At 43.2% G+C, this 13,649-nt stretch overlaps 1 protein-coding gene across 1 annotated transcript in view; it reads left to right on the top strand.

Moving 5' to 3' along the window:
* Nucleotides 1-13,649, top strand: part of MEGF11 (multiple EGF like domains 11) — a 451,035-nt gene that overhangs the window by 374,646 nt on the left and 62,740 nt on the right. The window contains exons 13-14 of the mRNA XM_087707602.1: nucleotides 5,680-5,826; nucleotides 11,228-11,362. Of these exons, the coding sequence (XP_087563728.1) occupies nucleotides 5,680-5,826; nucleotides 11,228-11,362 (282 nt within the window). The remainder of the gene's footprint in view (nucleotides 1-5,679; nucleotides 5,827-11,227; nucleotides 11,363-13,649) is intronic.

The raw sequence follows: 13,649 nt of genomic DNA, 5'->3' as shown, positions 1-13,649 counted from the left end.
TCATACCTTTTTTGGGCCAAAAACGACCTGAAAATGCCCCCCCCCAAAAAAAGGCTTGTTTTTTTGTCCATTTTGGGAACTGTTTTCAGGCCATTTTTAGGCCTTTCAGGCCAATTTTGGCCTGAAAAATGGTTGAAAAATTGCCCCAAAATGACTGAAAAAGAGCCCAAAATGGCATGAAAATAGGCCGTTTCGGGGGGCTGTTTTTCAGGTCCAAAACACCCTGTTTCTGGTTTCGTGATGGAAACAGGAAGAGAAACTGGCAACAGTGCATATGCCCACAGAGGGGGCTCAGTGTGCCACTTCTGGCATGCACGCCACAGGTTCACCATCACGGGTTTAGTGCATGAGGCGTGTGTGTGTGTGTGTCTGTGTCTGTGTGTATGTGTGTGTGTGGTCATGCATATCATGATGTCATTGGCGAAGTGTTGTGAATTCAAAATGGCTTGACCAGTGACTTGTATGCTTGTCAGTCCAGGTTCTATGGCTTTGATAGGCGTGATGAGAATGGAGTGAATGCTTCCTTCCCACCGGCCATTGGAAAGCCAGTCCATTTTCTGTAGGAGAAATGCTGTCAGCAAGAGATTCTGCATTCAGGATGCCACAACCCAGATCCTCCATGTGTTTGAAGGAACGTTGGGATGGTTTCCAGGGGGGAACTGTGGAAGGTTTCAGGGATGTAGAGATGCCCCCAGTGGGGAGCATCAACAAAAGAGAATATTTGTAGCTCAGGGTTGATTTGGGCAAGCCTTGCTGGGCACGTTTCTCACTTTGCATGTATTGGGTACCAGACAGGCAAATTAAATATCTGCAAGAAAACAACCAAATTCAGGGAGCACCAAGGACTTCTCAGTAGAGAGCTGTGATGGCGAACCTATGGCACACGCATGCCAGAAGTGGCACGCAGAACCCTCTCTGTGGACACGCGCACCTTTGCCAGCTGCTCCTCTGGTTTCTGGCACATGCTGCCCAGCTGGTCTTTGTGGGCACCAGAGCGCTGGAAAACAGCCTGAAAAGCAGCCAAAAAAGAGGCAGCAGGCTTTTTCAGGCCATTTTCTGGGCCATTTTCAGGCTGGTTTTTTTAGCTTTTTTCAGGTTATTCCCCCCCCCCCAAAATGGCCTGAAAACAGCCCAGAAAACATCCTGAAAATGCCCCCCAAATGGCCAAAACCAGCAAAAAAACAGGCATGCTTGGTGCCAAAAAGGTTAGCCATCCCTGGTATAGAGTATTAAGGGGCAGTGATTAAAGTTCGCATTGTTTATCAGTTTTCACTATTTACAGAATAGCAAAGTTGGAAAGGACCTTGGAGGTCTTTTAGTCTAACCCCCTGCTGAAGGAGGAGATCTTATATACCATTTCTACTGTTCCCCCAATTTGTTGGCTTTGGCCAATGGCTTATTTTTATTAATTTAGTCATGAGGATCCATGGAGCGCAACACACATTTTAAGGAGGCAGATTCTGCTTATGTCCTTCCAGTCCAGAAGAGAGGATGCAGGAGAAAGGAGCAGAAAAGAAACAAGTCCGCTCAGCTCCAGTTCTTAAATGTTAGAGATTCGGATCCTGATCAGCTTATCCCAAAACAAGTCAGGGAGATAAAAGGTGAAGTTGAGGGCACAGTAAAATATTTGCGCTCATGATCAAAAGAGGTTTTGTGGAATGACTATAAGGATGACTAAGATGAACTGCAAACTCACCAGAGCTTAGAATTTACCACACAAAAAACTTGAATAAGCTGCAAAATAAGGGGAAAAGCTGAGACTTTTCTCAGCTCATGAGATCAAAGTCAAATACCAATAAAGGAGAATATTTGTAGCTCAGGCTTGAACTGTGGAGTCCCTGGTGCTCTTGGAGCTTGGCAGTTTTCTTGCAGGTGTTTCAGTACCCAACAAGGTAACTTCATCAGTACTAGACAGGAGTGTGCAAACCTTCTAGCATTGATGATATTACCTAGTTGATTAATGAAATGTCCACAAGTAAGCAACCAAGTACAATGTCCCTCCATCTTCCCTGAGTCTTTATGCTGCCCGGGCTCAGGTCGGTACTGGGGCTCAGGATCCCGTACAGCACCCCGAAAATCAGAGTTGCTGGTGAAATATTTTAATGAAGATTCAGGTTACTGTCAGGGTTCCAAATAGCATCCAAAAGTAAATCAGAGTCCAAGGCAAAGGATTCCTCAAAGTTCCAATTTATTAAGAGAGCCATGTTGGCACATCTGGGAAAACCCGAATCTGAAAGCTTCCCAGTTGAAAGTTCCAGATCTTTCCCCACACCCACAAGTCCATCACATGGTCCAATCTCCCACTGCCATGCTGGCAGTTCCACCCATCCAGTTCCGGTCAGGTGCAGAGGTGTAGAGACAAAGGATGACCTTGGCTTTCTAGAAATGAATGTTGTTATGGCTGCATATCATCTAACTCCTTATAATCCCCCCTCCCATTTTCCCACAATAGAAAATGCATAGCAGAATAATAGAAAGTGTGGCAGGCCGAAGACCCAAAAGAAAAGATGGCGGCAGGCCTGACATACAGAAACATTCAAGGACCTTTCAGATCAAGGTCGTACTGTAAAAAGACTTGGCCATCATATTTGGCCTTCAGGGTTTTGCAATGTTGAACGTTTGGGAATGGCTGAATGAGATGAAGATTACATAGAGGCTGGTACATCCCTAACACATGTCTCCCCTATTCTGTTGTGAGATTTAAAAAAATCAAAAACCTGTAAATATATAATTGCATCTTTAACCATAATGGACAAGCACCTTGCTGCTAATTGAAAGAGAATTTGGATGGAGTATTCAGGACATGATCAAGGAGAACTGTGACATTTGTAGAAGAAGAAGAGGTGGGGGGGGGAATTAAATCTCAGGTGAGACCTATCTAGATCTGAAACTGTAGATCTAGCAATGTAGTAAAGAGTGAGTTTTTCCCACCTCAGTTCACACTTGTAGAATTCAACCGGTGAAGTCAGGAGCACCTGCAGGCTGAAGGAGGAAATTGCATCGCACACAGCATGATCTGATCTTGGAATGGCTGAGTTGATGCAATGTGGGTCATGTACAGGTTGACCTTGTCATGGCCCTACAAGGATATGTGGTTCCCTGAGAGTGTGAAATACAAAATGGATTCTCTTGTTTTCTTACCCAAAAGAATTAACCTCAACTAAATACGAAATTTTCCTTCTCTCTTCTTGTCCACCTGTTGATCATGATGCCATAGCATAGACCTGCTTCCCCTCCCAGCTGTCCTTCAGGGGTGTTGGAGTTGTCAAAGCCATGAATATGGTGGCTGGGAACACATGATGGAAACCTCTCCTTTTTCACATGTGTCATCTATGTGATACACAGAAAAGCACAGGGGAACGATTGTGCAGCGAGCAACTTCAAGATGTGTGGCCTTCAACTTCCTGAATTCCCCAGCCAGCATGATGAAATGGAACACAGTGAGGAGGTGGATTCCCAGAGGGTAGCAGGCGCATTACAGATGAATAAGAGCAACTCCACCCAGATATCACATGTGAGAGAAAGAGGGTGAAGACAGACCCTCCCTAATATTTCTCAGAGTGCATGGCAGATGCAAAGAGTAGAGGGATTTAGTCTGGCAAAACCAGTGGTGGGTTCCAGTACGGTTGCAATGGGGCCCAGTGTCCTCTACATGAACGTGTGCGGTGCGTGCGCACACATGCACAGTGTGCACATGCATCTTATCTTCCAGCGACAACTCCACAAGCCTCCGCGACACTCCAGCTGCTCAGCGGAGCATCGCTCAGGCGCTATATGTGCCATGCACATGCACAGAAGCGCCAAAGGCTTTAAAGAACAGGTAAAGAGCTCGGGCGGGCGAGTGGGCCCTCTAGAGCAGTGTTTTTCAACCACTGTGCCGCGGCACACTAGTGTGCCGTGACATAGTGTAAGGTGTGCCGTGGGAGAATTACTTTATATATAGTCAATATAGGCACAGAGTTAAAATTTTTTAACATTTTCTAATGGTGGTGTGCCTCTTAATTTTTTTCATGAAAAAAGTGTGCCTTTGCACAAAAAAGGTTGAAAAACACTGCTCTAGAGCACTGTACCAGAACGGTACCCGGTACCGGGGCAACCCACCACTGGGCAAAACCAAGAACGGCATATGGTGAACCTTCCAAACTTTTATTGTTCACATCTATAGACAGAATCTTTCCAGACTAAAGCATTCTACTCTCTGAATCTATACTCTGAGAACTATTAGGGAGGGACTGTCTTCACCCTCTTTCTCTCACACATGGTATCTTGGACTGAGTTGCCTCTTATTCCTCTGTAATGCGCCCCTCCCATCTGGGGATTCACCTCCTCACTACATTCCATCAGAAATGTCTAGACTTCAACTCCTAGAATTCCTCAGCAGGCATCTTACAACATAGAATTACAGAGTTGAAAGGACCATGGAGATCTTCTACTACAGCCTCCTGCTCGATTCCATTTCAGAGAGATGGTTGTCCAATCTCTTCTTAAAGGCCTCCAGTGCAGCACCCATAACTTCTAAAGCCAAGCTGTTCCACTCATTAATTGTTCTCACTGTTAGGAAATTTTTTCTTACTTCTAGGTTGCTTCTCTCCTTGATTAGTTTCCACCCATTGCTTCTTGTCCTGCCCTCAGGTGCTTTGGTGAATAGGTTGACCACCATTATATTTGTGGTGACCCCTCAAATATTGCCCCTCAAATATCTGTGGAGTTGAACTCCCAGAATTCCTCTTCCAGAATGCTAGCAGGGGGGTTGTGGGAGTTTACGGCCATGCATCATAAAATTGCTAGGTGTTGTGGCCCGTTGGCAGCCAGTGGAGCTGGCAGCAGAGTTGGACAGTGAGGAGGTTGGGGAGGAACACAGGCCAGTCCTGGGGGCTAAGAAAAGCTCCAGACAAGGGCTCTGCATCGGAGGCAGAGAGGGAGCTAGACAGCAGTGAGGCAGAGGAACAGCCGGAGCCTGTTCCCAGTGTGCACATGCGCAGAGCTGCCAGAAGACAAGAACAACTAAAAGCAGGGTGAACTTGGGAGGTGATTGGCCCCTCTCATAGGAAACAAAAAGAGGAGCGAATGGGGAGTGGGTTTTGCAGGAAAAATTTGTTCCTTTGGTCGCTTCAAAAGTGGAAAGTCCTGTTTGTGACTTTAAGAGACTCTGTGCCAAGTGTTGCCTTGCTCTGCTGTTGGAAACTAGTTATCTGGCAGCTCTCCAAACGAGATAAGGTTGGTGTTGATAAACACTCCTCTGAAAGCCTGTTTGCCAAGTCTTGCTGACTGTGAATTAAAGAAATTCACAGTCGTGTAAATAAAGAGATTTTGCTGGGATCCAGACTCTGCTTCTTGCTTGTTAAGGAAGCCTAGGTCAGAACAGTAGGTTGAGAAATACTTCAGTAAACAGCAATAACAAAAAAAATGGTGATAGCTTATTTCTTTAAAAAAAACAAAACAAGAGAAGGCTAAAGATTAAGGAAGAGAATAACTTCACATCAGATGCCAAAATGAACTTACTTGGCTTTTCCTTCAAACCCTACAGATTTTCTGGGCCACGTCCTATGCTGAAAACGCAGCCCTCTGTGTTTGAAACCCAAGTGTGCCACAAGTAGAGTGCAAATTTCCTTTCCACCAATACACAAGTGAATCCTCCTTTTTGCACAACTCATCCCCATCTTTGCTTTCCCCCGCCAGGCATCCATTGTGACAGCGTGTGCTCGCCCGGCCGTTGGGGACCCAACTGCTCCATCGCCTGCAACTGTGAAAATGGAGGTTCCTGCTCTCCGGAAGATGGGATCTGTGAGTGCGCCCCAGGCTACCGTGGGCCCATGTGCCAGAGAAGTAAGAATCTCATGCTTTACCTTATGAATCCCACACGGCAGTTCCTCCTTTTGATCCAGGCTGCTATTCCTGAATCCCTCCCAAACTTGCTGACAAATGGTAATAAACAGTATGTCAAGGTTCCAAATAGCATCCAAAATTAAATCAGAGTCCAAGGCAAAGTATTGCTTAAAGTTCCAATTTATTAAGAGAGCCATGTTGGCACATCTGGGAAAACCCGAATCTGAAAGCTTCCCGGTTTTCTTCACCCAGTTGAAAGTTCAAGATCTTTCCCCCACACCCACAAGTCCATCACATGGTCCAATCTCCCACTGCTATGCTGGCAGCTTCCACCCATCCAGTTCCGGTCAGGTGCAGAGACGAAGGATGACCTTGGCTTTCTAGAAAGAATTTTCTTATAGCTACATTACATCTCACTCGTACAATCCCCCCTTCCACATTCCCACAATAGAAAATGCATAGTAAAATAATAGAATGTGTGCCAGACCTGAGATCCACAAGAAAATATGGCAGCAGGCCTGACACAGTAACAGAGTTGGAAAGGACTTTGGAGGTCATCTAGGTCAACCCCCTGGCTCACGTAGGAGACCCGTACTAGGGATTCGAACCGCCGAACAGCCGACCTTTCTGATCGACAAGCTCGGTACTTTTGCATTCTATTCTATTCTATTCTATTCTATTCTATTCTATTCTATTCTATTGCTATGGTGGCCCAGTAGTTAGAAAGCAGCATTGCAGATTAACTCTGCCAACTGCCAGCAGACCCAGAGTGTTGGGGGCAATAGGCTGACTCTGTAAACTGCTTAGAGAGGGCTCTAAAGCACTGGGAAGCAGTCTAAGTGCTATTGCTATTTCTCGTCCTTATTTGTTGCCCAAGACAGCCCTGGAGGGAAAAGAAAGGGGGGGGCACGTGGCCAAGAGAACCCCAAAGCAAAATCAGTTAACCAACCAACTGTTTCAAATGGTCATAACCTGAGGACTAGTTATTCATAAGGGAAGCTGCCCAGAGTCTGCCGAAACAGAGCAGCGTCTAAGTTGTAAAGAGGGAGGGGAGGGAAAATAATTGGCTTAATCATTATTTTCTCACCAATCCCCCACTGCAGGTGGACATCTGCAAAAAGAACCTCCTAATCCTTCTGAATAATTTGGTAACAGACCTCCCTGCATGTGGAAATCACCCAAAGTGGCTGGGAGACATACTCGGAGTTTAATACCCGTGTCCCCGAGGTCCCTTTTCCGTGCCAGGATCTTCATCATTACAAATAACTCTCGCGGTTGAGCAGAAGTCCTCTCCTGCTCCCCAAGCTGTTCTTGCCACAAGGCAGCTGCTCTTCCTTCCAAAATAATTGGCTGCTCTCCTTTTGCTAGTTAAAGCTGCTACTGCCTTGACCTGGAGGGTGGGGAGGCTGGCTCCCTTAATGACCTCCAAGGGCTTCCATTACATGTCCTTGCTTCCTGCGGCCGGCTGGGTTGCTGTGATGTTGCAACCAGAGCAAGCCTGAAAGTGTCAGGGAAGCAAGGGGGAGGGGAGGGGGTGACATTTTTGGCCACAGTGAAGTCCCCGGGGTTTCAAATTGTAACTCCAGGAACTCTAGAGAGAGGAAAGAAAGTAGAGCTTAATTTGACCAGGCAATGGGGCTCCAATTTAAAGATCTCTCCTCTCCTCTTCTCTGTATTCCGTTCTATTCTGCTCTGCTCTAGTCTATATTCTGTTCTGTTCCGTTCCATTCTATTCTATTCTATTCTATTCTCTATATTTTCTATTCTATCCTCTATATTTTCTATTCTGTTCTATTCTATTCTATATATTTTCTATTCTATTCCATTCTATTCTCTATATTTTCTATTCTATTCCATTCTATTCCCTATATTTTCTATTCTATTCTGTTCCATTCTATTTATATTTTCTATTCTATTCTATCCTCTATATTTTCTATTCTATTCTATCCTCTATATTTTCTATTCTGTTCTATTCAATTCAATTCTCTATATTTTCTATTTTATTCTATTCTGTTCTATTCTATTCTATTCTATTCTATCCTCTATATTTTCTATTCTGTTCTATTCTATTCTCTATATTTTCTATTCTATTCTATCCTCTATATTTTCTATTCTATCCTCTATATTTTCTATTCTGTTCTATTCAATTCAATTCTCTATATTTTCTATTCTATTCAATTCAATTCTCTATATTTTCTATTCTGTTCTATTCTATGCTCTATATTTTCTATTCTATTCTATCCTCTATATTTTCTATTCTATTCTATCCTCTATATTTTCTATTCTATTATGTTCTATTCTATTCTCTATATTTTCTATTCTATTCTATTCTATCCTCTATATTTTCTATTCTGTTCTATTCTATCCTCTATATTTTCTATTCTATTCTATCCTCTATATTTTCTATTCTATTCTATCCTCTATATTTTCTATTCTGTTCTATTCTATTCTTTTCTATCCTCTATATTTTCTATTCTATTCCATTCTCTTCTCTATATTTTCTTTTCTATCCTTTATATTTTCTGTTCTATTCTATTCTATTCTATTCTACTCTATTCTATTCTGGTCTATTCTATTCCATGTTGCCAATTAAAGTGCTATGGCACTACAGGCAGTGCTCAACCTATGACCCGAACTGAGCCTAAAATTTAATAGAAAATCAATAAAAAAGAAGAAAATAAAATAAAAATTGGACAGCCATTTGATGGGCCTGGTACTGAGCAGGGGGTTGAACTAGAAGACCTCCAAGGTCCCTTCCAGCCCTGTGATTCTATGACCTTCCCTGCAGGCTTCCCACAAAGAAAGACAATGGGGAAGCCAGCAGGAAAGATTGGAAGTCCTGCTGTCCTTCCTACACTCATATTGTGCCAAGTCCTTCAGGCCTTTACTCCACACCACAGTGCTCACACACAGTCAGCATTGGGCCTCCCAAGCTCTCTCCGGGCTGGGTCTGTGAAGACTGACTGCAGCTAGGTGGGCATGACTGGGTGGGTGTGGCCATCGAAGTTCCACCAGGTGGCCATGGCTGGGTGGGCATAGCCAGGTCAACGCAGAGGATTAAGTGCAGCCAGCTCAAGTGGCTGGGTGGTCAAGACCAAGTGGATGCAGCCATGTGGGTATGGTCCAGGGGGAGGGGACAGAGAGGGGGCGTAGTCAAGTGGATGCAGAACCAGTTGCCCCGGGCAACTGGATTGGGAGCCAATGGGAATCGTCCCATTGCCCTCTAAGCTTCTCCAATTCACAAACTGCTATGCTGGCTCTCCTGAAGCATTTCCCCTCACCCAGGGCACCCCTTACATGAGACTCCCACCTCTTCCCATTTACCGTATTTTTCAGAGTATAAGATGCACCAAGATTTTGAAGAGGTAATTTTTTTTAAAAAGTATTTGCACTCTGCAAACCTCCCAAACCATCTGCACACCTCATTTTTTGTGAAAAACAGGGCATGCAGAGCGTTTGAGAGGCCTGCAAAGTGCTCTTGGGGGCTGGGGGGGGGGGCAAAACCAAGCAAAAAAACGGCCCCTTTTTGCAAAAATGGGCCCAGTTTTTGCTCCCCAAAAGGGCATGCATAGCCTTTAGGAGGCTTGTAGAATGTTCCTGCAGGATGCGGGGACAAAAACAAGCAAAAAATGGCCCATTTTTTGTGAAAACAGGCCCAGTTTTTGCCAAAAAAGGTGGGGGCATGCATAGCCTTCAGGAGACTTATAGAGTGCTCCTGGGAGCTAGGGGGGCAAAAATGAGCAAAAAAGGCCCATTTTTGGCTCGTTTTTGCCGGCTCTCAGGAGCATTTTGCAGGCCTCCCAAACCCTCTGCACATCCATTTTTGTGAAGGAGGTGGGGGTTCCGGGAGGCCAAAAATGCTGCATTCAATGTTTATGGCACACCCAGATTTTCACCCTCTTTTGGGGGTGGGGGGAAAGGTGTGTTTTATACTCCAAAAAATACGGGAACTACCTGTGTGGTCCTGTGGTCCACCATGACAATCAATACTCTGCCACGATTGTTTTTGCCGGGTGCTGCAATCGTATAATGTTGTGCTTTACTGCCACATCGCTTAGCAATCGCTGGCCGAAGGGCCGTTGTAACCCGAGGTGTGTCTGTGCTGGTTAAAACATCACAACCGGAAGTAGGTGCTAAAGTATCGCTAAAAATATAACAGGGCTAATAAATCAGACGAGAATATTATATAGAGAATTGTGATTAAATGAGTGACATTTGAAGAGACTATAATTTATGCATGAAGTGTTAAAATAGAACTGGCTCTATCCTTTTTATATAATGTTATTTCAGGGCAATGATAACTTGCACAGTTGGCTTAGGTTCATATTCTGTTATTTAGGTGCCATACAGTATTGAATAAAAGGGACGCGGTGGCTCAGTGGCTAAGACACTGTTTGTCGATCAGAAAGGTCAGCCATTCGACGGTTCGAATCCCTAGCACCGCGTAACGGAGTGAGCTCCCATTACTTGTCCCAGCTTCTGTCCCAACTTCAACCTAGCAATTCGAAAGCATGTAAAAATAAAAGTAGAAAAATAGGAACCACCTTTAGTGGGAAGGGAACAGCGCTCCGTGCGCCTTCAGCGTTCAGTCATGCCGGCCACATGACCACGGAGACGTCTTGGAACAGCACTGGCTCTTCGGCTTTGAAACTGAGATGAGCACCGCCCCCTCGAGTCGGGAACAACTAGCACATATGTGCAACGGGAACCTTTTCCTTTTACAGTATTGAATATAAATCAGAGAAAGAAACGGCCAATATTCTATCAATGTTAAATACAATTTTGGATGTTCCTGTTACAAGCATTAGGAGTATTTCACTTTTTCTTCTCTATTTCTCAGTTTATTTTCAGTTAACGAGCATCCCAGGGGAGTTCAAAAAGTCAGGATTGTGATTGTTGCCGTGCAATTGAAGCCCTGCCTGTTTTTTATGTCCATCAATGTCACACGCGTGTGCAAAGGGTGGGGGCATAATTATGACCCCACACACATTTGGTTTTTACTTCATTAAATCCTACAATTAATCTATCTCCTAAAGTAGCTCTAAGAAGAAAGATTATTTCTGCTTTTTTATTTATTCACATCCTCATTTAGTGCCCACAATTGGAACTTATTTGTTCAGCGAAGCGGCTGCTTGAATGAAACGGTGACTGTATTTCTGATCTGATTTCAGCTTCCAAAACCTGCCAGTGCAAGGATGGCTCATCAAGTTACTTTTCATCCCCGTTGCAACTGAGCAGTCACTAAATGAGGCGCTCACGAAATAAGGACTTCCTTATATAACCTTTCTTATATCCCAAGAAATTGTAAGAAGTCCTCTGAAGTGTATTGTAATGGAGGGAGATTAATATCTTGCTTTTAAGCTTCGCCCACAGTTTTGTTTATTCCTTTTTTCTCCCTTAGTTTGTCCCCCTGGTTTCTACGGGCTTCACTGCAACCAGATTTGTCCCCAATGTCTTCACAGCACACTTCCCTGCCATCATGTCACAGGCCAATGTGATTGCCTGCCAGGTTTTTTTGGTCCCCTCTGCAACCAAGGTAAGGTGGCATTTGCTGGTTCCGTTAAGTCTATAAATCCAGGTGGTCCTCGGGTTACGACCACAAGTGACCCCAACATTTCTTTTGCTATGTATGTATGTATGTATGTATGTATGTATGTGTATATATATACACAGTGTTGTCTGGATTCCCCCTTTAACATTTCCCCAAACACATAATTCATTTTACATTATTTCCAATTTTAGACGTACTACTTTTCTTCTTGTTTCTCTCCAATTTCTAATTTTTAACCTGTAGAAACAGTATCACTTTTTTTCCCTTTTTTCTTTAGAGATAGATCAACTTGTCATTTCTTTTTCATCTATTATCAATTAGCAACTTATGTCTTCAGATTCAATTTTTTTTAAAAAAATTTTAAACAAACAAACATAAAACATAAAAACCATCCTCCAGTTACATACAGTTTGTCGATTGGTTACAAACCTTTTGTGCTTCCTCACCATAGTCTTCACTTACAATTTATATAGAATCTGATATTATCAATCTAATATATATGTATATAACTATTATCATTATTAAACATTTATTTGACTATAACTATGATTACTTCCTTTCATGTGAGATATTCTAAATTTAGAATAAATTTATTTTATGGCATTTCATTACATCATCCTAAAACCATCCAATAGTATTATATACTATTGATAATATGAAATTTTATATAATTTGTAAATGAGGATTAAGGAGAGGATGCATAACCAAAGATAAAGAATTTTATACAGAATACAATATAAAGATGTAATACTATTGGATGGTTTCAGATTCAATTTTTTTATATGATCAGTATTTAACAGAATTACTTTGCACATTTAGAAGTATTAGTATAGTTCATACACATCTTAATTTAAAACATACTATTACCTTGCTTACAGTGTATCATTTCATTCATCTATGTTCAATTAACATGCATCTTCAAATTCAATTTTTACATAATCAGAATTTGAGTGAGCCCAAAATTTCTTTTGCTAAGTGAGATACTTGAGTGAATTTTTCCTCATTTTACAACCTTTCTTGCCATAGTTGTTAAGTGAATAGGTGTAGCTGACATGGTTGTTAAGTGAATCTGGCTTCCATATTGGCTTTGTTTGTCACAAGGTCGCAAAAGCGGATCCCGTGACCTCAGGACACGGCAACCATCATAAATATGAGTCAGTTGTCAAGCATCCGAATGTAAATCACGTGACCATGAGGATGCTGCAACGGTCGTAAGGATGAAACATGGTCATAAGTCTCTTTTTTCAGTTGTAACTTTGAACAGTCACTAAATGAACTGTTGTAAGTTGGGGACTACCTGTAATTGACTGCACACCTTTTAATGCTTCAAAGCCAACTAGAAGTGCTTTAAAAAAAAATCTAATCTCATCTTTGAGTTTGTAATTCAGAAAGAGTGCAGAGAAGAGCAACAAAGAGGATTAGGGGCCTGGAGGCTAAAACATACAATGAACAGTTGCAGGAACTGGGTTTGTCTAGTTTAATGAAAAGAAGGACTAGGGGAGACATGATAGCAGTCTTCCAATATCTCAGGGGCTGCCACAAAGAAGAGGGAGTCAAGCTATTCTCCAAAGTACCTGAGGGTAGAACAAGAAGCAATGGGTGGAAACTACCGTATTATTCAGAGTATAATAGCAATAGCAATAGCAGTTAGACTTATATACCGCTTCATAGGCCTCTCTAAGCAGTTTACAGAGTCAGCATATTGCCCCCAACAACAGTCCGGGTCCTCATTTTACCCACCTCGGAAGGATGGAAGGCTGAGTCAACCCTGAGCCGGTGAGATTTGAACAGCCGAACTGCAGAACTGCAGTCAGCTGAAGTAGTCTGCAGTGCTGCATTTAACCACTGTGCCCCCTCGGCTCTTTAAGATGCACCTTTTTCCTTCAAAAAAGAGGCTGAAAATCTGGGTGCGTCTTATACACTGAATACAGCATTTTTGGCCTCCAACCCCCCCCCCTCACCAAAATGGTTGTGCGTTGCCTTTAGGAGGCTTTCAGAGAGTTCCTGGGGGCTGGGGAGCGCAGAAATGAGTGAAAAATGGGCCATTCCCCCCCCCCCCCCGCCAGTCCCCAGGAGCACTGTACAAGCCTCCTGAGGGCTATTCATGCCCTTTTTGGGGGGGAAAAAACCCGGCCGTTTTTGGGAGGTTTGCAGAGTGCAAAAAAAATTTTTTTTTAATTTTTCTCTCCAAAACCTTGCTGTGTCTTACTCTGCGAAAAATACAGTAATCAAGGAGAGAAGCAATCTGGAACTATGGAGAAATTTCCTGACA

The sequence above is a fragment of the Thamnophis sirtalis genome, unplaced genomic scaffold, assembly GCF_051295495.1.
Source record: "Thamnophis sirtalis isolate CommonGarterSnake01/CBP01778 unplaced genomic scaffold, rThaSir2_p1.2 scaffold_2, whole genome shotgun sequence".
Taxonomy (NCBI): domain Eukaryota; kingdom Metazoa; phylum Chordata; class Lepidosauria; order Squamata; family Natricidae; genus Thamnophis; species Thamnophis sirtalis.
This window is presented reverse-complemented; position numbering and strand designations above follow the sequence as displayed.